Genomic DNA, 25969 nt, shown 5'->3' with positions numbered 1-25969 from the left:
GTGTCATGAGAAGGGCAGCATTTTCTATTTGGTGGCATTTCATTATTTTTGAGATAATTTTCCCCACCCTCTTGATCACCTCTTTTTCTAGTCTCCATCCACACTCATTCCTATTCTTTTATTTTAACATCCCACTACACCAAACCTTTTTTTCTCCCTAATGTATCCAACAACAGAGGTTTGCAAATAATTATTATAAAGGTAACTACCATTAATCTTCATAAAAATATAAAATAAATTTGGTACAATCTAAGTGGCAAGATAATTTTCAAATAAATTGATGGAAAAAAATATGGGTTGTGACATCCTTCCCCACTTAGAAAATCCATCGTCCTCGATGCAGACATATTGGAAATTACAATCATATTCATAAAAGCTTAAGAAGTTTTACATTGCCATGTTTAGTAATCGAACTTTTGTTATTCATAATAATCCCTATAATAGCATTGAAATTAACTTTTTTTACTTATATCTACTTAATTTTATTTATTTTTAATAATGAAAGCTTCTTTTCATTTGGGTGCATTCTAATAAAATCAATAGACAACTTCTCAAGATAGTGCTAATACAAATTTATGTAGCATGATTAAAGAAGATAAACACACACTTGAAGTAAACATATGTAGTAATTAATCATTCTAAGAACTTTTCTATGTGAGTGTGTGAATTTCATCACCATTCTATAGTTTTACAATGTTAGACTACCTCTCTCTGACAATATTCTCCCTTTCTTATGATGTGTTGTTCTATTTGTTGCATTATAGGAACAACACCAAAATATCAGTCCATCGTATGTTATAAATCAAATCAATCATCCTTGGTAAAAGTACAAAGTTGTGTCACATTTCATGATGACTAATCAAAATGACTGAATTTGAGTATGTTTATCTAAAAATCAATTTTGTTCAAAGATATGATCTAGATAAATTCATTTTAGTTAAATTATACATGGTATAACACTTTTCCAATAGCAAATATCTATTAAATTAATGTTTTATACTAGTTTGTATCGAATCACTAAAGAAAAAAAATTATTTCAAAAAACTAACATTCCAATAACTCTTACAATTTTTTGTGATATATTTTTATTAACTTATAAACACCATTTTATAGAACCCAATGTCAAGAATATTATCATATAGAGTTTATAGTATTTTAATTAGATATAGTATATTATTAAAAAAAAATACTACAAGCACATATTTTAACACTCATAAAGATGTCAATTTTGAGAAAGACAAAAATTGAAAATCATATCAATAAAATTGACAACTTATATGATGTTCTAGAGGAGAGAGTCCTCTTCTAGAATGTATAATTTTTATCGTGGTTAGAATAAATTTGTTTTGAAAAATGTGGTGGGAGATAAAGACTATCGATTTCAAGTGAGTTGAACTTTGAATGATTATAAAAGTGAAAATATAAGTCTAAAGACAATTTTTATTTTTGAATGTTCTAGACATGCTATCTATAACATAGTCTAAGATCAAAGGGAAACAGGTTTATTTCCATATAGTTTTGTTGTGGGAACTAGACCCCCAATTTTCAACATTTTTTAGCAACTAAAAAATTATCTATAAAAATTATGAAAATATATATCAATTCTTAATCCAGATAATTGTTAAAAATTATAATCCTAAACTTGATCAATTTCTATACATTTCATTAGTTTACTTCATTTTCAAATTGTAAATAATAATACCAACTTTATATCATTGAAGGTGAACAGTTATACTTTTCTTAGCCTTTTCCTTCATGAAAGGGTGACATAGGTTTGTGCTTTGACCCTCCTATAAAATATCAAATCAAATACTTATTTATCTCAAGGATTCTCAAAATTAAGTAACATATTACCTTAAAATCACATGATATCAAACACATACCTATGTTGGGCCCACATTCATTTGACCCTACTAGTAGATACTTCATATCCACTTCCTATTATACTCATACATATGCACTCATATTGGTTTTAACTCATTCACAATGTCAGTAGCTCAAGGAGATTAATTCAAATATTAGGAGTCAACATTTTTCATTTAACTTTATGACTTCTTAACTCATATTTTAGTCACATCTTGATCATGAGTAACATAAATAATAACCCATACATACCATATGTACCATCTAACATATGGTACTCAGTAAATGAGTAATCATCCACATCAGTAGGTCAATGTCCATGAAACATAATCAAGTAATGCAATCACATTACATCTAATTAATCATGAAATATATAATTATGTGCAAACATAAAATCATCATTATGCATCTAAAACCTTGCAAAAGTTGATATCCAAATGTATATACATCATAATGCATCATTTACCTCAAAATTAAGGACATATATCCAACCAATATGATAAGGAAATGAATGATATATAAAGGCGACATAGTCAAATGAATCAAGCAACATTGACCCAAAGTTTTATATCAATAGATAATAAAACCAAATCCCAACCAGACATACCGACCAAAGGTCTAAGTCAAATAGATAATGACCAATTCTATGTCGAACAACATATTGACTAGGAGTCCAAAATAGACAACTCAAGATGACCAAATCATCAATTGTCGTTCATCAACCAAGTTGACTAAATAAAATGAGTCAACAAATTTCTATAAAGTAGAAGTCACATAGATGGTGGATCATCACATGCACATAAAACCATTGCAATATATTTCCATAAATAAATAAAAGAAAGATCTATACATAACCTTTTTCATTCTCATAGGAATATTGCATTTCCATACACTTGCCACATAGGCCAAAAAGTCAAGTCAAGTCAGTGAAAAGTTGACTACACATAGTTGAATCAAGAAGTAGATAAAATATCTTCCAATTAATTATGCAACTTCATTCTAGTTCCCAACTTACATGTCGAAATGATAGGTGCAATAATAATTACATTTCATAAACCAATTATTGATCAAATTGTCGAACACAACATATCATCACATGAATATGCCATACATAAATATACTAAATAATTTGACCTACATGTCAAACTTTATTTCATCGTACGTAAGAACCATGTCCTAGTAAATAATTTCCACATTATCATTTGCAAGAAACACATAAATAATCAAGCAAAACACTAGTTTGAATAGTCAACAATATTTTATTAACCAAATCATGGATTAACAAATAACTATCGATTTAAGAATGTAACATATGACATTATCCAAGGAATCTTGACCTACACATCATCCATCCATCAAAATGCATGATTTAATAAATACATCAAGTATAATCTAAAGCATCATACCTCAATGGGCATCACAGAAAATGTCAACCTACACATCGAACATGGAACAGTAAGAACATAATACAAGTGCAATACCATCTACCATATGATCTACATCATTAAGTAAATCATCCAGGTATGCTCAGCAATCACTTGCAAGGACTAGTAATCCAATTTTTATCATTTTTGTGACCTAGGCCCTCAAGCCCATCTCGTCATCATAGTGTGCTTAACCAACATATAAGCACAAGTTATGACACATGGCATTCATGTCATTCAATCATCACATAAAATATGGTTGAGGTGCTTTACTGCCCAACCATGAAGCCTTACACTTCCTTGGGATGCTACCTAACACATAGAATGCGCAACCCTACAATGCCCAAATAATACAAAATGCACTTCCTTGGGATCCTACCTAACACATAGAATTCTCAACCTGACAATGCCCACATAGTACAAAAGGTACTTTCTTTGGGATCCTACATAACACGTATAATTCCTATCCTAGCAATGCCCAGTAATGTAAAAAGAAGGAGGTATCTGGTGTAGCCATGAAACAACCTACTTCCCACATATGTCCTAGTAGCCCTAATCATGGATGTGGCAGGGAGATGAAACATGGGCCAAAATATCAAATAAACATATGCACATAGCTTTGGAAAAGCATTTTTTTTAGTACAATGTTACACTGGTAGCTAAAGTGAAAAAGTAAAGCATCACTTCTACCCCTCCCTGTCTGTCCACATTCGACACCCACATTAGAAGGCAAGCTTTCCAAAAAGAATAAAAATAAATGCAAAAGGAAGAATAGAATGTTCTTCGTTATCTACTCCCTTATACATCATATCATTTGCTCTAGATTGAACATGATAGATGACATCATTTCAAAACACATGACTAGCATCATAAAGTACACACCCTAGCCACCTCAAAATCAAGAAATCTTGAAATAGATTCACAATTCTCAAATCAAAGTCCAAGAAGGAGACACAAAACCAATAAAATAAAAGTGAATAAGAAAGACAGTAAATAGGTCACATAAGAAATTGGTGGCTAGGTAGTCACAATAAGCATTTTTAAGCTAGCCCCTCATCACATAAAAGTTCATGAAAACTAAACATAGTCAATTGAAAAACCTAATTCGCATGAGGCACAATGACTCTTACTAATCACCAAGAGGGAGTAGATATTTAACAACGCCTTGTGTCCAAGGACCACTAAGAACATAACCAAAATTCACATGTATCACATGCAATTTATCTTGATAATCATACATTTCTAAATGCATAATGGAACATGTAATACTTTTGCAAATGAAATCCATGTTCTTCCTACTTATCATTCTAGGTTACTCAATGAACCACATGAATCTGGCATAAAAATAATAATTTTTGCATTACATGTGCATCACATGCTATTTACACAATAAAAGATATTTTTCTTTTCTATCACAAGCCAAGTCTTGATTTGGTAGGCACTTGTAGCCTAGTGCAAAAGTTAACCATCATTTGACTATCTCAATAGTTAATAGAAATTCACACCCTTCTTGCATCACACATGCAAAGAAATAAATACTTCAAGTATAATACAACAATATGCTTATTATACCATCACATAATTTAAATCATAATATAATCAATAACCATATGAGGTACGCAATTTATCAATCATTCCCTAAACTTTCCATTTTAACAATCTTTAAAAGAATCCTTATCCTTCTATGTCAAAGTAATCATAGCTAGAAGATACACCATGTAACCCATGTCATCAACTCATATAACATAAATTAATCTAGTTGACTTACAGTTGCGTGTCTGGCATAGTGAACTCAAGGCCCAAGTGTGGAACCAAGAGCTCTAATACCATATGTAAAGACTACACCTACAAAACTGATGCTACATAAGCAATCTCCATAAAATGCAAAAGTCAAAGAGAGTCAAGGTCATTTGAATATTGACTAGTCAACATTAATTCTTAATTGTTATTAAATATAAAGGAAAAATATATACCAGATACCAAAGACCAAATACCAGAATATTGAGATGGTATGAATGGGATGATCAATCTGAAAGGACCTCCAAAACCTGTTTAGGAAACATAAGGGCAAGAATATTGTAGGAGTGCTTTACCACCCTACTACAAAGTTGTTAAGCTTCCCTAGATTCTTTCCTAGCATGAAAGATACCTAGCCCGACATCGAGAAAGACTAAGCAAGCAAAAATATGAGAGGTAATGGAATTGTGTAACACATTATTTAAGATATTATAAAAAGGTCACCATCCATCCCATACAGTAACATAAGGCACTCATACAAGGAAAGATCAATGACTATTAATAACCTCAGAAATGACAAAAAATCATTAATGTACAATCAGTTCATAGGCATGGTAGTGTCTACACATAAGCACATAGTTATAGACCTTATAAAAAGATATTCCAAATACATACATCTCAATCTTTGTCATTCTGCATAGTGTTCTTATCATGTCTAGTCCAACAAGATTAACATTGCATAAGTTTTCAAATCTAAACATGATCTCTTATGCATTATAAAACAATTACATTATGCACCTTTAGTTCATATGTACTACAATGAATCATATGTTCAATGCTTTATATGTAGAGAAGTACACCAAACAAAATTTATTGCAAAGATTCTCACTCAGTGCATAGCTCATCATGATCCACATTTGTCCTCTCAATATATTCAAAATCAAATCGATTTCTTATGCATTATCTACACATAGGCATACAATTTGTTACATGCTTCCTAAAAAATATGAACATTTGTTAGATACCACCGAATGATTCAAGAAATGTGCATTATTACATACAAGCTTACACTTGGGCATACACATTATGACTTGGTCACTAAGAACAACTACACAATTTCATCTATTGCATGTGTAAATCATATCTCATTTGTCAAGAAGGTTCAACATTCTTAATGAATTTGACAATAGCCTAATCAGTAGTTTAATGCTGACACTTAAATCAAAACACCATTCAATATCTTGCAAAAGATTTGATGAGAGTAAGAACTTGACATCATTTTAAATAACATAGTTATCCTATAGTGGATAAGTAATGAAGTCTTAAAGGTAATCTACCTTGTTGGGCTTTAAAATGTGGAATGATAACACTTGATGTTTCTTTTCAACATGTTTACATGTTCAGTCATCAATAGAAGTTCTAGGAATTTATGTTTGAGTAGCAGAAGAACAACAATTTATTTCCATATTGAATTATCTTAATTTCCATAAATTCTCTTTCAGAATCTACTCTTTCTTAGCCACTATTAACACCAATAACATTTTCTATTGGGTACTATAACTGACTACTCATTATTTGAATGATAAAAGTAAGGTCTTTTATGCAAGAGTTGTGTCATTAAAGTTATTAATTTAATTTGGATCATGCTTTTTAGCCAGAAATGTGTCATCATTCCTACAAGCATCTTAAATCTCATGATGAAATTAGGATAAGGTTAATATTTTTTGTTGCACATTCATTATATGGACATATTAGAATATTTAGTCATTTGTCTTAGTCCATCCCGAGACCTTTTGTTTGCAGCCAACCAACTTGGAATAATAAATGAAAAAAAAAATGTCACGGGATAATTGTGGTCCAACTAGAACAAATAAAAAGCTTGGTTTCAAGGGAATGCATTTTATAACATCCTTGAAGAGATGATAGATCTAGATGTTATTGGTCAAATGTCCATAATGTCTATTCAACTGGGTTCTATTCTCTTTGTTTGTTTGAAGACACTTTAATTCAAGTTTATTGTTCATGTTCAACATTCTCTTGGTTAAGGTAAATTGGATGCACATTCTGGACATACCCTTTTCCTATGTTTTTTGAGTATTCTTCAAACCCAACAAATTATGCTATAATGGATGTCCAAATATTGTTCCATTGCTTTTTAAAATATAGTTATCGATGAAAAATCACAATTTATAGCATAATTTTTGCACAGGACACTTATATCTCTAATACATTTTTTTAAAAAGGGAAATAGATTGAAGAAGGCACTTAGAAGCATGGGCGCCTAGTTTGGTCACTACTAGCGTTGGTTCCTTCCACAAGACCGATGTGCATCATTTTCCCTGATCTTGCTTGGCCTAGAGAATGTGAGGAGGATCAAATAGCTCGGACATTGTCACATTACCAATATCTTCCTTGTATGAAATCTTCTCTACATGTCCTAAAGACATGATGAATGCCTCAGCTCTACTTCCAAACAACGTTCATACAACCAATTTTTTTCTCTAGCTCTACGTCTATATGAGCTACCAATCTGATTTTTTATATGTATTGCATTTAGATATAACTTGATGTGCCATGAGAAGGGTACCATTCTATATTTGGTGGCATTTCCCCATTTTTGAGATAGTTTTCCCCACCCTCTTGATCGCCTCTTTTTCTAATCTCCATCCACAATTGTTCCTATTCTGATATTTTAACGTCCCATTACACCAAATCTTTTGTTCTCCCCAATGTATCGAATGATGGTTTTTCATAGATAATTATTATATAGGTATCTAACATTAATCTTCATACAAACATAAAATAAATTTGATAAAATCCACGTGGCAAGAAAAATTATCAAAAAATACAACGAAACAAAATATGGGTTGTGACAAGATGCTCATACCTTGCCACCTACTTTTCTATTTGATTAATAATGTAATCATCTTTTATGTACCTTGGAGAAATAGTAAACAGATTATGATTTTGGTTTATGGGTTTTGTATGAATGAGTATTAATATTTTGAGTAACTTAGCTTATTTTGTGGCTCAGTTCACTTGAAAGTGAAAAATATTAAGAAGTAAATTTTTAAATAACTTTTTATTGAAATATTTATATAATTACATTAGAATTGTATTTTTGAAAGCATTTTTAGACTTTTATATAACAATATTTAATATATTTTATACTATTTTAATTTATTTTAAATATAATATTTTTGAAAAATCAATTGTTAAATGTTACACGCACACACACACACAATTTTAGAATTAAATTGTTTGTGTATTATTGTGTTTTAAATTTTTCATTTCCTATTTTGTTTAAATTAAAATATTTGAAATAAATTAATACAAAAATTCTTTGAACTTAATTTTTGTATAATTGTGAATTTAAACTAATTATGATTTATATGTAAATAATAAATTGAGATACTACTTTTTCTAATTCCTCATAATTTAATTAAAGTTAAACTATATGACTTTTTTGTAAAAATAAATTTAGTTAGACTATAGCATTTTATATGAAAGTGATGTGAGCTTACATTGATTCAACTATCAATATAAAAGATGATTTGACATTACTGATGATCAAGCTGTCAGATCAAATAGAAAAGTACGGGGCATGGTATGTATGGTATGGGCATCCAGCCAAGAGGAATCTTGTGGCTGGATAGCCGTACCAAAATGCATACATTTGTTTCTAGAAGTACTTTTGAATGTAATATAGACTGTAGAAATATATTGCTATTATGATCTTTTATTTAGATTATTTCAATACCTAATTGAATCATTGTACAAATAAAATAAATATTAGATAATTTAAAAAAAAACAAATTTAAAACAACATGTAAAACTATCTAAGAGATTTAATTTTCAATATTGAAATTTTATATCTACATTAAAATTCAACTTTCTTAATTGATTAAAAGCCAATTAAATATGACTTTTATTATTATTTAATACAATAAAATTAGTATTTTTCCACAAATTACAGAAAAAAAAAGAAAGGTACTTAGTGTTTTCCTTTAATTAAACAACTGATCATGCTGTCAAAGGTAGTACTTTCAGCTTCCAAATAACTACTGAACATCTTAAAGTCTGTTTGAAACGGACGCATCACGGGTTAATTCATTGTACAAACAAAATCCATCGCTGCATCATTTTAGAGATATTATCTGTCAATTAAGTATTTAATGTTCGAGACCAACAAGATGGTGATGGGAAAGCAATGCCGGAAATAAAGTTAATTTTATTTCCACCACAAATAAATGAGTCACTAGGAATCTTACTTTTGAGTTGTCCGCCAGGGTTAGAGGAATTCAATTATATTGTACAATTCCGAGTGACATTTCCTCAAAATGAGTGTCAACTGGAAAATGTGGATTCGCGTGTTCGTCAATACAAATCCAGCTGTTTCTTGGAGAAATACAAGCATTATTTATAACAGATGTGCACATTCCCCTTTCCTTTTCTGTGATTTTGAAAAGTAAAAAAATTAAGTAAGTATAACATAATATAATTAAACAGTTAATTAACTATTTTTAGCATCTTGTACTTTGGGTCAGCCTTTGTTTTGGCTGCTTTCAATTTCAAAACATAATATAATTTTAAAAAGTATTGTATTAAAAGAAAGTGTATTTTTTATATATGCAACAAATTAAATATTATCTATTTTTTTTGGATGAGCAACCAGTCTTTCCTAAAGACAGGTTTTGAAGCAAAGTTTGAGTGGGCCACTCAACAGAAAAAAAAATACTCTGCTGCTTGCAATACAAAACATAACTGATTGCTTACATGTCAACATTAAACTCACATATGAAAATTTCTGACTAAATCAAAGTGAACTGTACAATGAAACACAATTTAAATTTAAGTATCATTTAGTAGAACTTGAAAGAAGAGAATTTCCTACAATTAATGTTTTTGTAACAACCTAGTATATATAAAAGCATATGAATTTGTTAACTCAAATTACTCTTATTTTTACAGAGTGAAAATCTCTAAAATTGGGAAGAGCACTCGTAGTCTAGCACCCACACATTGTAATTTAGTGCATTGTTTTTTGGTTGTACCCTTCACACTCGCAGTACCAACCTGCACCCACAAAAAATCCCACTAAGATCCAAGATTTAACAAAATTGTTTGTAAAATGTTGATATCATTGAATTGTTTGATATCACAGATTAAGCCCTAAAAACTACTCCGTGCGGAGGAAGTACAATTACTGTCAAGAGCTTAAAGAGTCCCGCGCGTGTTCTGATTTAGTCATTATCTTATTAATAAAAACCAGCAAGCAATTGAAATTAATTTAGACATTATCTTACAGTAGAAAACAGTTGAATAAGTCCTCCAGAGGCATCCTTTGGTTGCCCGGTGAAGATGTTTTTAGTTTTCTCAGCCAAATTGGCATCTCCTCCTGAGAAAGGACACTCAAAACCAAATAACTGTGAGTAAAAAGAACAAGGAAGAATGATATGAAAAGGGAAATATGTATCCATGATTAGATTTTTGAAGAAAACTATTCTTAAAGTTTATCGGTGCTTGGTAGGTATCTGAGCAAGCTTACCTGTATAATATGCCGGTTTTGGAAGAAGAGGGAGGCCGCGTTGAACAAAATTCACATTTTTGAGAGTAGTGGGAATGGAGAGTCTGAGCCCTGATCTCATCCAAATGTTAGCCATGTTGAGGCAAGGTGGTTGGACTCATCGTTAACTCTCTGCCAATAAATAATTGTCTTCTTCGCATGTGAGTTGAGTGCTTCACAGAAAGTGAATGGAAACTGCAGAGATCATCGGACTGTAGACTTGACCGGACGTATTATCAATTAAATTTCAGAAAGCTTTCCGATCTTGATATTTAATTTAACTACTAAATACTGTCGGTTTCTCGGAAAATTCTCCATTTTTGTCGCATCTAAAATAGAGAATTTCTGTGGGGTGGCATAACATGTTTTTGTGGTTTTAACTTAATCAAATTTATTATATTTTTATAATAGAAAATTGTATTTGATTTTGATACCTTGTTTCAATTAATTAGCTTTTTTTCAATTAATTAACATTTTTATAATATTATTAAAATTTTATCATATTCGAGGATGGAATTGTTTGACTGATATGATATGGATATTTATTGGATATGATATGATAGGATGGAATTGTTTGACTGATATGATATGTTTCCAGAGCAATCACCTTTTGTTAATAGAAATCTAATTTTTTCTCCACCCTGAGTTGCTTTTCGTAGAGGTGGAGGGAATTACGTTCGTCCAGGTTTCCAAACGTTTGAGAGTCACGAGTCAACTTGACTTGAGTTTTCCAGTCAACTTGGGCAAATTCATCATCCAGTCAGGAAAGTGTCGGTGAGTAAAATGAAGTGACTGCAGTCTTCAACACGCTTTCCTTATTGGAACCCTTACACGCTAGAATTGTGTCGGCATTCAGACCTTTGGGTTAGGTTTTGTCGTTTAGTGGTTGTACATCTTTTATCATGGAATCCTTGACTTGTTAAGCTTTTTCTGTTGCTAGTGGGATCTTATCACACGCAGTCTTCGGAATGCAGGACGGAATCTTAGAAAAAAAACAATACTTATAATGAGGTGAAGAAGCGGCGTAAATCGGAGATAGAGTTGAGGTGGGTGAAAGATGAGCAGATACTGTGTTTGTGAAACTTCACTAGTGTCCATCGAAGGGCTTCGAGTAAACATGCCACTGTTTTCCACAGCAGATTTGCACATACATTTCACAATGATCAAGTTGCCCAAATATAGGAGATGGTCCACATCATAATTAGTGACCACATTTTGGTATGCAGAGGAGAGTAACGTGAATAGAAAAAGTGTGGTAAATTTATACGTAGATTAGGGATAGTGAAAGCGTCGTGTTGGGACTTCCAAACAGAAGTTGTATTAACGACTTGATTATGTGTGTTGGTGTTTTTCAACTATTAAGCAATAAAATACTTCCAAGATAATAAAGATCGCAATAATCTAAAGATCAGCTACTTCTCATAAATAATTATATGTGCTTTATATTTGAATCCAATCTTCAACAAAATTAAGACATTTTTTCTACTCTTTAGGCTCTACAAAACGAAGCGGGTATACATGAGGGATGGAAGATTTTCAATCTGATGCTACATACATATTTTATTTATTCCATGACACTTTGCAACAATACACATCCCTTAAAGAAAATTTGGTCACAATTCTTCTTAGATTTACAAATAATTTTTGCAATAGCAACTAAGACTCAGAGGTTAAATGCAAACAAGTGTTGACTAGCTCTGACATTCTTTAAGTAAAATTGATTTTGATTTTTAGGCATGATGCTTGTTCATGACTTCTCCATCTGCAAACTGAATTACTAGATCAATGCCTCATCCCTTGAGATTCAATGTCCACTCAATTTCTAGATTTAATTGACTGAATTACAATAAATACTATCAACACTTCTCACTGAAAATCATTCTTACAAACGTCCTTCGTATTACCATGGAAACCCTATCAACTTCACTGAAGCATTTACTTAATTCATTGAATTAAAGGCAATAGTGAATTGACATACAATATGATTTAATTGCATTCAATTGAACGACCTTTGCTCATACAACTTCAAAATGACTTGGTAATAAAAAATGGAGAAAAGATTCAGCAAGAATAGATATGGGGATAGGTCATCTTTGTATTAATTTCTTTTGAAAATTGTATACAATTGAAACAAAACTCAAAATGACTTAAGACAAGACCTCAAGATCCTGCATGATTAATGCATTCTTAGATATTTGAAGAGAAACACACCGTAAAGATTACACCAAGAAACTGGACAAAAGAATACCTAGTAAAACTAAAATTGTAAAATACTCGAACCTCTTCTCTAGCCTTGAAATCTCACTTATATAGGGTGAGATGCAACAAGCTTCAGGCATAGAGAATTGACAATTGTCTTTAATAAAAAAAGATATTTACACTTGTTGTTATCATAAAAGAAAAAAATTGTGCAACAAGAAAGCTTTATATCGTGATATTCTTTTGGTGGGACCACTTTCTGTTACATCTTTTGTTATTCCGACTCTTCAAAATATGTAGCCATTAGGTTTGTTAGTGATGTATCTAGCTTTGATTGCTGCATATTTACTTCAATTTGTGGCTCTCCATTTACATCATCATTTACTAGCAATACAACTGTTATATGTGACTCTTTAGTTGTTATGTCACCAGTCGGAATTGTTGTTCTTATCACTGAGGGTGATTGTTCTCTTTTGTCTTCTTCTGTTGAGGTGTCATTTGTTTGATCCTCTTCTTGTCCCACACCCTCTTCTTCTATTTCCATTTGTATTGAAGACAAAAAATCTTTCCTCCATTTGTTGAAAATTGTATCATCAGGCCAATCAAAATTTAAGATTTCGCACTACTGTTTGATTACAAAGCCTCCTATTTTGTCTACTTCAACAAAAAAAAATTTGATAGAATTATAGAACAGTTGTACTTTGACAAATTCTTCATTGGTCATTGCCCATGACACATGTCCCTTTTCATTAATGACTTCATTCATTTTAGGGCATAGTAAATCATTCAATTCTTTTCCCCATTCTTCCTTTTCTTTTATTTTATTAATCTTTTTGAATGCACTAGGAAAAAGATTAAATTTCTCTCCCATATATTTAGAAAGGAAAATCAGTATTATCTTTTGAACAACAACCCTTTTCTCATCAAATTTAGCTAGATTGTTGGTTATATTAAAAGTCTTCTCTATTTGTTCACAAGATAGATTGATGATTGAGATACACATAAGAGTAATATATTTATCTCTTTCACTCCATTTTTGCACAATGGGCTTTAGGGTGTCTCCATCTCTTCTTATCTCATTCCACATATCTAGGATCCCCACCAATTGGTCATAGAATGTTGGCCAATCAATCTTATCCACTACGTATAAAATTGTTTTTTTGAGTTTTTCTTCATATTGATTATTCAACTCAATCTACAATTTCCATAACTTATTATTTTCTTTTTCAAACCCCTCTATAGTATAAAATTCAGGCCTTTGTGGATTATCGAGCAACTCTACAATTGGAGTAGACTTGAATCATTCAACTAGGGGGCGAGGATAGACAATCCTAGCCCTGCTAGATTCTCCCACTTTCCTTTTTCCTAGTTGCTTATCCATCTGGGATACTTGATTCTCCAATAGTTGTATCCTCTTCTCTCTTTCCTCATATGCCTTTAGTATTTCTTCAAACTTGCCATTGAGCTCTAAGAATATACTTTTCTCTTTTGTGGCAACCACTGTCCCAAAATTCACCATTTCTTGAGTCATTTTACTTATCTTTTCACTGTCAACTTCATCTACTTTGTAGACTATGAGAGTGCCTATATGCTTAGCATTTGAAATTTTGTGTATCCTAGTTTTATCTCTCTTCTCAATAGACCAAATTACAAATGCTTAGTGATCATTGCTATAATTCACTCCTCTATATGCTTGTAGGATCTCCCCTTCAGTCTTATACTAAACATCTTTTTCTTTCCTAACAGAGTCAAAGATCATAGCATTAGCTATATCCCACTCAGGTAATATCAAAACTCCCAACTCTTTCAATAATTGTCTTACCCCCTCAGGGGTCAATTATGCAAAATATTCCATGAATTTGGCCTTAACCTCCTCCTCAATCTTAGAGTCCAACTTACTTGGTTGCTCTGCCTTTATTGACTTGTATTTTTTCTCAAAATTGCCAACATTCCTTCTCAATAAGAATTGTGCAAAGGCCCTAGACTTTACAAAATTTTCATCATCTATAACCTTCTGAGATGCTTGTGCAATTATTGGATGTATCTTCCTACCTCTATAATTAGCAACAGTAAGGATAACGGATGTCATAGGAGGCTCCTCATGCACTTGTCCTTCAATATCAGTAGTTGTAACAATTACGTCTCCCTCCACTCCAATTTTCCCGAGTTGTTCTCTTTAAGATGCCTCATCATCTATTCTAAGTAGTGTCTAGGATGGTGAGCACTCTCCCACTTGAGAGGATGATCCTTGTTCTAACCTCTATTTCTTGGGGTCACTTGTGTTAGATGGACTCTTTGATCTTGGCCACTTGTAAGGAGGGACATACTACACATTCTGAGCCACAATATATCTAGGCTTCCTCTGCAATGTATACTAACCTTGAGTCACAACCATTATGCTACTTAATCTACTCTCTACTTCAACAGCTCTATCTGGATGTTCTTTTGCCAAGATGTCATTCTTCTAATTTAAAGTTTGCATTATTCCAACAAATTTGTTCATCAACATGTCCATTTTAGCTCCCCAATAGCTCTTATTTGCCAAAGGGTCATACTTGGGCTTAGAAGCATTTATAAAGTCAATGATTTTGTTGTAAACTATCCACTTGTCTTTTCTGACCTCTTGTTCTTGCAATGAAAACATATTTTTGATTATATCCTTAGGGAAGTATACAGTTTGTATGTTAGCCTTAGCTTTACTTCTCTCCCCGAGGAGGTCATAGAATCCCTTTGGATCAATATAATGGCCATGGGATTGGGCCATTTGATATCTATCTAAGAATATTCTCAAACTTCTCCATCCCTTCTTAACAAACACAAACTTATGCACAACAGTAACAACAGGGAAGAATGTACCTTTAGATTTACCTAGTAAATCCCTTTCATCAATTGTACCAATCTACCATAACAATTCTGCAGTTCCTACCTTTAGAAGAACCTAATAGGATAGTACATGGGGTTTTTCCAAGAAGCCATAAATTCTAAAAATAGTACAGATGGGTTATGGGATAATATACCCCCAATTATTACTAACCAACAACCCTTTGGCATGGTCCTTAGGTCTTATCATTTCTAACAAGGGCTTTGGTATTCTAGGGCTATCCCCCCTCAACAACAATCTAAGCCTTGAAGCAAAATATCTATCAAATCTAACAAAAATGGCATCTGTGACCTCCCATGTCACGTTAGTGCTCTACAATTGAACTGGGAGTTTCTCTCCATCTCTCTCTAGTTCCAATTTCATCTCTTCGGAGAAGAAAGTAACTCCTTTATATAGACATATATACATCAATAAAGAATACTAGCAAAAAGGCCTATTAACCTTAGCTTGAGCTATTCCAATCAAACCATTGTGAATTTCCTCAACCAAGTAGGTGGCAAAATCAAGAATTGAGCTCATTCCAAACTATAGAGTCTGAGCTATGATAAGAACAATAGAGCCTTAAATATAATCTTGCTCATCCATTCCAAATATTTTGCAAAGAGAAAAATATAAGGACTGTGCCCTAGGATAAAAATATTTCTTCAACAGGGGCTCTAGGGTATTTAGTGTAACCAAGAGCAATAACCCAAATTTGACAAAATGTTGTTGTAATGACCCTCCCCTTAGGTATACCCTCTATGCATCATACCTAGCTTGAAATTCTCCCATATCAATTTTCTCATGCACATAATGGTTAGGGTTTAGCATGAAGAGTTCTCTAATTAATTTGAGGGAAACCTTGAATAGATTATCTCCTACATGATTTTTCACAATTCTAGTAATTGGATCATATTTTCTTGCCATATTTGCTAATAAGTCACTATCAAAAAAGACTCCAGGAACAACTATTTTGCATAAATCAAACTCCCACACATTGCTCATTATGGTATCCAAATTTTGTTTTGCAAACCATTTTTTAAATAGCTCTAAACCTCCCACTGAGCCTTTTGCATCTCTCAAATAATTAGCCTTGTCATAAAAACCCTCACTGACCACCAACCTAGGATTTTTGGGAATTAATTCTCTACCCTTTGTCAATTCATTAATAGATGGAGGCATTTGTTCAAGAAAGTCATCATGAATGGATCTTTTTAGGTAATCCACCTTACCAGAAAAATCCTTACGAGGAGGCATCTTCTCAATTTAACCTAACACAATTATAATTTCTCAATTTTTAAGAGTTTCTAACCACTTACCTACCTATTACTGCTTATTTTTTTGTGAATCACTTTGCAAATTGTTGGAAACCCTAGAGAATTTTGTGCCCTAGCTCTGGAAACACTTGTGCTCTAATAATTTTTGTGGCTCAATAATGGTGAATTTTCAAATCATACTATAGAATTAAGGTTGCATGAATAACATTAATGTTTCTAATAGTTCATTTTGATGATATGCCTCAAATTTCAATTTCCTCCATCGATCATATAGCATCAAATAGTCTATTTTGAAAATAGAAAAGCTGCTTTAATTTTTTTGAAAACCTACCAAGTGTCAAGTAGGTCATTCCCCACTTTACTTAAAGTTCAATCATTTTCATGATGCAGTGAAGCATTGATCATCGATTGGTAGATCATTATAACTCTACAACTAAGGCTTTAAAATTGTGGCCCCACTAGTACATTCATTTCCAACCTGGCAAGTATGCATATTACTTTACCAATCATTACATCACATTTCATCTTACAATTCGACCCTAGCATAACTCGACAGTCTTCTTGATGGTAGGTCCCACCTTGCCACATGGCATGCAGGTGCTTCCCCACTTTTCTCGAAGTTCCTTCATTTTTATAATGTAGGTAAGTGCTACCCATTGATCTTCTCAAGATCAATAGTATTACAAAATAATGCCCTTTTAAAATCTAGTCAACCAAACTAACCAATAAAAGCATTTCCTTTTCTCCAACATGTTTGACAAGGCCAACTATGCACACTATCCTATTACCTTTTAAACACTGCCGGCCCATGACATCATCACATGCCACATGTCTTGCAGGTGCTTGCCCACATTACTTAATTGTTGAGCATTTTCATATTGTACTAATACATTGATCATCAATCTTCCAAAGATCAAGGGCTTAATGATGTGTTATCAAAAGGGAACCCCACTACTTGGCTTTAACCAATGACATTGCTAGAAAATTAAATGTGCACTAACTTTTATTGACAGCTTTGATAAATATCTGACAAAGTACTAAAAAGCCCCAGTCTTTGTAGTGCATTTAAGACTAAATGTCACCAAGTGCAACATGGCACCAAGGCGCTTTCCTACATTACTTAAATTTCATGCAACTTCACATTGCAGGCATGCACTCACAATCGATCGTAGAAAGATCAACAACTTCTCAAGCCAAATCATCATAGCTAATGCTTTGCAGAAAAATGCTTAGTAAAAACAACCACGGTTAGGGCATTGAGTATATGTTGAAAAGGTTTATTTTTGTGGGAAGTAATAACTTTGAAAAATGAAAACTTAGGATAAGCGTATCCCACACAATTTCATTTAAATAATACTTTTGATCACTTTTGAGGGTTAGGGCACAATAAACAAGGGTTCATGGAATTTTAAAAGATTTCAGCTAGGGTTTTTCATTGTGAGGTATGACAAATCATAAAGGGTCAAAAAGCAACCCAACAATGGCTCTATCTAGGGACAATGAATTACCAATAATTCATATGAGGGCTCAGAATCCCTGGGGGAAGCAGACCAAAAACTTGACCATCTTTCTTATTTGACAAGTTTGAGAGAGCAAAAACACCAAGAAAGAAAATATACAAGGACTACACAAAAGACACAAAGGATTTACAGAATGTATCGAAAGCCTAAACTATTGTTCATAGAAGAAACAAGTACTTTTAGCAAAAATACCTCTTCAAGAACTGTCCATTAACTAGTAGTTCAAAAATGTTGTCTGATAGATCTTTCAAAATATAAGAGTCTGGTGCAAGAGCACGTCTGCGACAGGAAGTCTAATGGCGACAGGAAGGCAACCTGAAATATCAGTAAAATACACCATTTTTGTGACAAGAAGTTGCAAAAAATATTATTAAAATGCAAAAGTTTTATAATGTTGAAAATATTTATTTATGAGAGAAATATGCATGATGGATGTGCCAAATGTAATGAGAAATCTTTTGTAACTGAAAAGGAATCTAAAGAATCATGCAACCAACAAGAATATGAAGAGTCATTTGTAACTGCCCAAAAAATAATTATAAAAAGGACATGATCGATAGAGAGAAAGAGAGAGTTGAGAGGGAGAAGAGCAAAAATGTAAAAATTTATCCCACCCTCTGGTTGTTGACAGTCATGGTGATAGTTGTAGTCATTTTAAGTATTTTCAATAAATTTGAGAGTTCTATGTTATAGCACTTTCTATTTTTTATATACTCTCTATGATTCACGTTATCAGTTTAATTTATTTTCTGGGAAAAGTTCATTTAGTATTGATTGAAGATTTCAAGTTTATTGATTTGGCATTTTGTTTTATGATATGGAGAGAATCCATTTTTTTTCTAACCAAGGAATTGATTTCAATATGATTTACAAAAGGATGGAAAATGTGATCGGGTACTAAGAGTTTGATATATAAAATGTTCAAGTGATATAAAATTTAGATTTGAGTGTTTGGAAAGTTATGTTTTCTTTCTAATTTGGCACAAGGAAAAATTAGATTTGGACATAATATTCAGATTTGAGGTTTACATGTTATATAGCATTGTGTTGATTAATAATCAATTTGTAGTCAGTTTGTTGTTCCATTCTCTATATTTGCAGATGACCAAGGCATCCATGTATTTTAATATAAATTGAGAAGTGGTCGGGTTGCACTAAGTTGCTACAGGAAACCGAAATGTGGTGACAGGAGGTTAAGAGAGTTCATGTTGCCTGACAGTTTTCAATGGGTATTGATAAAATCAGCTATTTAACAATCTGAATAAAGTTTATTAATTGTTCCTGAAGGTGTATGTGCCCCCTGATGCAACTTAGTCGAGTGATTGATTTCCTCCTAAGTTTTCCAAGGTGAGGCTCTACATCATTTTTGGTATCAGAGATGAGTAAAAGATTTGGGAAGTGGACGAGTTTTCTGATTTTATTTATGTTAGTAGAGTTTTTATTGGTTGCAGATGTTTTGTTCACTCATTGCAAGAGGTGGACATGGAGGTCTACCATGAGGGCCTTAGAAGTAGGTCCAAGTTGTTTGCCAAAAGTCTTGGGGAGAGAGGCATGGAAGGAACTCCCAGGTGAGGCATAGAAGTTGTTTGTATGTGAGAAATACAACACTGGAGAAGTGGACATTTGGAGGCAGCCATTAGAAATTTCAGTGATGAGAATTTTAGTTTGAAGAAATGGTTCAGTAGAGATGTGAAAGAAAGTGAAGAGGAAGAGGTAGAGGTTCTTGCTTTGGTAAAGAGCGACTGTAGAAAGTATTTTCACTATGTAGGGCATCAAGGATACAAGTATTTTTTGTGTACACATACTTCCCTTCGATTTTTGGCTTCTTGCATGAGTGACTAGAGCAAAAATGAAAAGTTTCTTATTTGAATCTAATTGAGGGCATAAGGAATTTCATATTGTTTTTAAATACAAAATACTTATCTCTTATGCTTTTCCTGTGGCTGTATAACTGAGGGTTTTTTTGGAGGTTTATTTGGAGTCTTCATTATGATGACAAGGGTTTCAATGATTTTGTGTGAAGAACAATGGATGTAAAAATCAGTCTTAGGTATGCAAAGATTGAATTTTTTGAACAACAATAAAAGTACTTTCAATGGCAAAGGTTGTGCAAAATATGAAGGTGTTATCCAGTTTCTTAAAGACAATTTTTCAGTTTCAAAAAGGAAGGAAAAATAAATTTTTCTATTCTTGTATGAAAATGTTTTATATCTAGCTTCAATTTTTTTGAAAAGTAAAGTTGAAAATTTCTTTAAATCTAGAAAATGAAAAACATAGTCAGTTGTTTCTTTTGAAAGAGAAAGTGAAAAAGGATAAAGTTTTTTTAAAGACAAATTGTTTGTTCTCTGCTGTGAAGTCTTTTGAATCTAGCATCATTTCTTAAAAATGGTTTTCCAAAACCGGTTTCAAAATAAATTTCTTTTATGATTTTTCAAAGGCAAAAACCTTAGTGGTTTTAAATAAAAGTTCAGTGTTACGAAGGGTTACTGTTCGAACCCGAAATGCCAAATTTTGAAAAGGTCTTCAAAGGCAAATCTTTAAGGGTTTTATCTATTTCAAATGGCATTTTTTTCTAAAAAATTTAAAAGGAAAATGAGGAGTTCTACTTGCACAGTTTGAAGATTCATATGGCTGACATTTTAAAGGACATGGACAAATCCGAGGCTTAGTTGATATGAGTTGGTTTTAAAAATAGCATAAAGGGGTTTTTTAAAACGACCCTAACTAGTTCAATTGGTTTTTCATAATTGATTCATTTCAAATTTTATCTCTATTTATAGAGATCATTCATAAATTCTGAAAAAGATATGTGTGAAAAGATCATTGAAGAAGAGACACAAATACATTTGAGAAAACTTGTGAAAATTTGTAATTTGAATGCTATATTATAAGCTTACCTACATGTATAGACGTAGCATATACATGTATTAGTGTATGTGAGATTGTAAAAATAGCAAAAGATATAAAGGGCTAACACCCTGAGAAATTATTGTTGCTGATTGTAAAAGAGTTGAAGCTCAATAAAGATTATAGATTCATGGAGTGTTTTTTTCTCCCTATGACGAATCTTTTCTTTTCTGAGAAATTTTGAGGGTTTTCCACTCGGCAAAATATGTGTCTCTATATTTTGTGAGTTGATATTTCTTTCTGTATATGATGAATGTTTATATTTTTCAGCACAGCTACATTGAATTGTTAAAAGATTGTAATCAGTTTTTGAATTAAATTCATATAGTTCTGATTCACCCCTTCTCAAAACTCTAATACTTCTGACAGCTTCATCAATAATACTATATCATTTTGGACCTCCTTCGCATACATAGTCCACACCGAGGTGGGATATTAGGATTTGAAGACGTTAATGTCCATAGTGTTTGTGTCACTAGTCAAGCACGTAATCAGTAAAATCCTACAAGTATTTCCCTGTCCTGGAATCCTTTTTTGCGAAAGTGGGGTGCTGATTTGACGACCGTACTGAGCTGCACCTACCACCAAAAGTATGATTCCACACCCCTCAATCATTCCTGGTCCCTCTCTACCTTTCGTTTTAACTATCCAAAATACATATAAAAATAAATTAAAACTTATTTATTCTTAAACTACTTAACATTAGAACTGTATTCACAGAAGTATGTAAATCAGTGGGTTCATGGGAAGACCCCGTTATTTTTCATAGTACCTAAAATTCTGATTCCATCGTCCGTCTGTTGAAATATCTCATTTATTAAGTAATTTGGCAGAAGATCGCAATATCCCATTTATTTCATAACACGCACATTGTACGTAGCAGTCACATTGTTGGCCTCTTCTATGTTACACGTCTTTTACATATGGACTCTGCAAATGTTTTTGTAGGATACGTGAATATATGAATGACTTCATTAACATAAGATGGCATATAAGCCTTGTACCATCCACCTCAAAATCGTTATCCAAATTTAACTTAGACAGCAGCAAGGATGAATAATTACTGGTTTTATTTTTATTTCTAATATTTTAAATATTACATATTGAATAGGTTCTTTACTCAAAGACCAGTACCGTCAACTAAACCCAGGATACAGTAACAAATCTAAGGGCTTGGTCACATCTTTCAAACCACATGATGATTAAAACTCTTCATATAACTCTGCCTATATAATAGAGGATTAACTATCTAATTTCTTCACCTTGAATAGCCTTAAAGCAGCTCATGAAAGCAGTTATATATTTCTAAGAAGAGGGCGATGTACGGTTGTGGTGGGATACTATTACACTGAGACATGAAGAGTGATTAAGTGCGATGGCGTTAGGCCAACACTGAGCAAGACAATTTCCAGATGCACAGTAATTAGAAGTACTTCCACACCAGTGGTAGATGCTGCAACATCTCCCGCTGTTGCACCAGAAGTTCCCCGCCGGACTGCATGTTGGATCTCCCTTTACATTTATCATCACAAGTAACAACATATGAAGTGTCAAAGTAGAAATTTTTTTTGCCATCTCTTCTCTATCTGCAATAATAACAAGAATTCCATAATCAGAATACCATATCGTTGACTTTATACAATTCTATGATTATTAGAATTTCTAATATTTAAGGTACTTACTAGAGACTATTTACTGGGGTTAATTATGAAATAATTAGAAAAAAATAGAATACCTGTATTCCTAAATCTGCGTATCAAAGCCGGGCAAGCAGAGACTCAATTATTTGACAAGAGATATACTTAAAAATTCAACAGTGGCAGAGGTGCAGATGGTTTTTTCAGAGCACTTTTGATAATAAATAAATTTAATGGATATCACTATTTATAAGTGTGGTTCGTAGATCAAGGTCAAGTTTTTCTTATGGTACCTTGTTTACTTTATAAAGAACAAGAACAATTATAATAGTCAATAAATTTTTAATTTACTGGTGATGCTGAAAAGTTCTTAAAGATAATATTAGAGATTAAATAGAAAATTCTAATTAAATTTTTCTTATGGAAGATCTCCAACAAAGAAAAAATCATTATATATAATAAAATACACTTTACAAATCTAATTAATTCAACATAAATCTATCAATAATTAATTTTATAATAAAATTTAAAACAACTAAAATAACATATTAAAATTTGATCTTTTAAAAAGATAATAAAACTATTATATCATCTCTGTTTTATTCATATTTTTCTATAATTACAGTTTTCTTACAGTTAATTTTAAAATATTTTTAAATACTTAGAAAATAATTAAAATGGTTGCAAACACGTTCAGTATTTATATATTGATCAGTTTAGGGCCCCAACGTTCCGATACCCTTTCGAAAGCGTCAGCACTACTTTACGAGAGAATACAACCAAAACTCACATCAAATAAACGAAAAGCAGAAAATAAAAAATATCCACGCTTTAAAAAATTACTTGGCGGCTGAGGTTTGACTAGTATAGCCGCCCGAATAATAATTAGAGAAAGGATTCTGATAGGTGTTGTGAAGCTTTAAATCTTGTTATCGCGACTTGTTTTAAGGCTTTCTTTCTCAGTATGTATTATTATTCACAGATAATGATTAAGTACTTCCAATAACAAATAGAAAAACCTAAGAAAAACTGGTTTATGGTGGGTCTGTCTATAAAAAAGAACATTCTAGGACAAATGACAATGTGAAACATGGTGGTCCAACAATGTTAATTATGACATTTGATAAGAAGAGGAAAAACATGATTGGAAATGACATGACCACCACCCACCGGCCATCTTGACTTTGTTATTATATTCCATTTGATTTTTCTTTAATGAAAGCTAAATGCCCACCTCTTCTTCATGTACCTTTATCAGCTCATTTTAAGTCCTTTTCAATTTGAATGTCCTAATTGTTTTTTAATGTCTATATATACACTTGTTCCATGCATTTGATTTATCATTTCTTAATTATTATTTACATTATTGAAATTATTATTTTATTTTATTTATCGATAAATAGTTGAAGTTCTAAGAAGAAAACCTCCAATCTTGTCCATAATCGTAGTTCTATATGTGTACAAAGATAAAAATGAGCATCAGGAGCTTTACTAGCTTTACTGAGCATTAGGGTGACCATCATACATACTAAATGAACTATTCAATTTATTTATAATGAGTTGTTAATCTAATATATTAAGCTTTTAATCAAACTATTCTAGGTGAAATTTATAATGAAGAAATACTAATTTTTGTCACAGAACAAGTTGTAGCAATTCTGATTTATAATTAATAATGTAAGGTTAATTTGAAATTGAATGGATGCTACCATAGATGCAGGTGGTTAAATCTTTGGTCAATATTATAGCCTTGACGTTTTCACATTTAGTATAATTTGATAATCACCTTCAATAACTAGGTTTTTAATGTTTTTGTGCAAGCTTGGTTTCAATCCTTCTTGCATTGCATCTAATTTTGCCATGTTGTTTGTATTGAAATTCTTATTCTTAATGATGTCTTATTTAATTAGAGAGAATGAAGAAAATGTAATAAGATAATCACTTTTAAAAAATCATACATTTAGCATTTTTTTCTCAAAATGAACTCTTGAAATAAATAAACTAAATTGAAAAATGTATTAAAAAATTTAAAAATATGATAATTAAAAAAACTGATGAAAACTGGACAAATACTGAAAAAAAAAGGTAAGAATGATGAAAAAATAAGAATGGAAATCTTTGAATTAGTGCTACATAGACAATAAAATTAAGAAGTGGCTTGAACTGATTATTGCCTCCTTCTCATTCGAGAGATTCCATTCACGAGAAAGGAGGAGAATATTAATGAAATAACTGATGGGCAATATTATAATTAAAAAAAGTCCACTTACGAACATTACTTTTCTTGTCTGTATTGCGCACGTGAATTAGAATGTCCACTGTAAAGAGATTCCTGTGATTAAGTAATAATATAAAATATTAAGTTAGACAGTGGCAATAGCAAGAAGAATAAAAAATCACGAAGTTCTTGTGAAGGTGCCTGAAAATGAGTATCATCTCAAATATGCGGATTCAAAGGTTTTTCGACACCAATCCAGCACTTGTTTGGAAAAATGCAATTGTTGCCTGGATGTGTACAAGCAGTTTCTAAGGGTGAGAAAAATATGTTTACTCAAACTTCAGAAAGGAATATTAGAAATTGGTTAATTTTCAATCCTATGAAGATAATAATTTTAAATAGTTGATTACTTTACTTTTCACATTACAATCAATAATATGAGTTAAAAGGGGGGAAATTGATATATATTAGTGTGTAGTATGAAACATTCTGGTGAAATATGTGAGGAATGATGCTTTTCTCAGTAATGCTATCTTTAACATATCATTTATATGGCTAAGATCCTCCACTATTTCATTTTGGTTCTACTCTGTCAGAAGATGTGATTACCCCCTCCAAAGTTTTCTGCTCTACGTATTTCTCCATCCTGTGAGAGTCTTTTATGTTTACATGTCTGCTATTAAAGCGGGAATCTAAAGTGGGTCCTCCGGTAAAAGTTAGTTAAGGAAGTTCTCCCACAACACAATGGGGAAGAGGGAAAG

General features: G+C 32.1%; 1 protein-coding gene and 1 long non-coding RNA gene across 4 annotated transcripts in view; both read right to left on the bottom strand.

Moving 5' to 3' along the window:
* Positions 1 to 10863, bottom strand: part of LOC149536136 (uncharacterized) — a 116009-nt gene extending 105146 nt beyond the window's left edge. Inside the window, exons 1-3 of one of the 3 annotated variants that reach the window (XM_089805557.1) lie at positions 10573 to 10860; positions 10331 to 10422; positions 10101 to 10121 (exon numbers count right to left, since the gene is read on the bottom strand). In XM_089805557.1, coding sequence (XP_089661683.1) covers positions 10101 to 10121; positions 10331 to 10422; positions 10573 to 10687 — 228 coding nt within the window. In that variant the 5' untranslated portion in view covers positions 10688 to 10860. Of the gene's footprint in view, positions 1 to 9858; positions 10122 to 10330; positions 10423 to 10572 lie in introns of those variants that run through there. The other 2 variants (XM_089805560.1, XM_089805558.1) reach the window with 2 other exon arrangements.
* An 11541-nt stretch (positions 10864 to 22404) lies between these two features.
* LOC149536135 (uncharacterized) lies at positions 22405 to 23201 on the bottom strand. The gene is made up of 2 exons (XR_016357339.1): positions 23089 to 23201; positions 22405 to 22939 (listed from the first exon to the last, which is right to left on the bottom strand). It is a non-coding gene; the product is annotated as an uncharacterized LOC149536135 (long non-coding RNA).
* Positions 23202 to 25969: the final 2768 nt, after the last annotated feature.

The sequence above is a fragment of the Cupressus sempervirens genome, chromosome 10 (genome assembly GCF_028749045.1).
Source record: "Cupressus sempervirens isolate cs-2001-9-10 chromosome 10, ASM2874904v1, whole genome shotgun sequence".
Classification (NCBI taxonomy): Eukaryota; Viridiplantae; Streptophyta; class Pinopsida; order Cupressales; family Cupressaceae; genus Cupressus; species Cupressus sempervirens.
The sequence above is the reverse complement of the archived record's forward strand: the minus strand, read 5'-3'. Positions and strand labels throughout refer to the sequence as shown.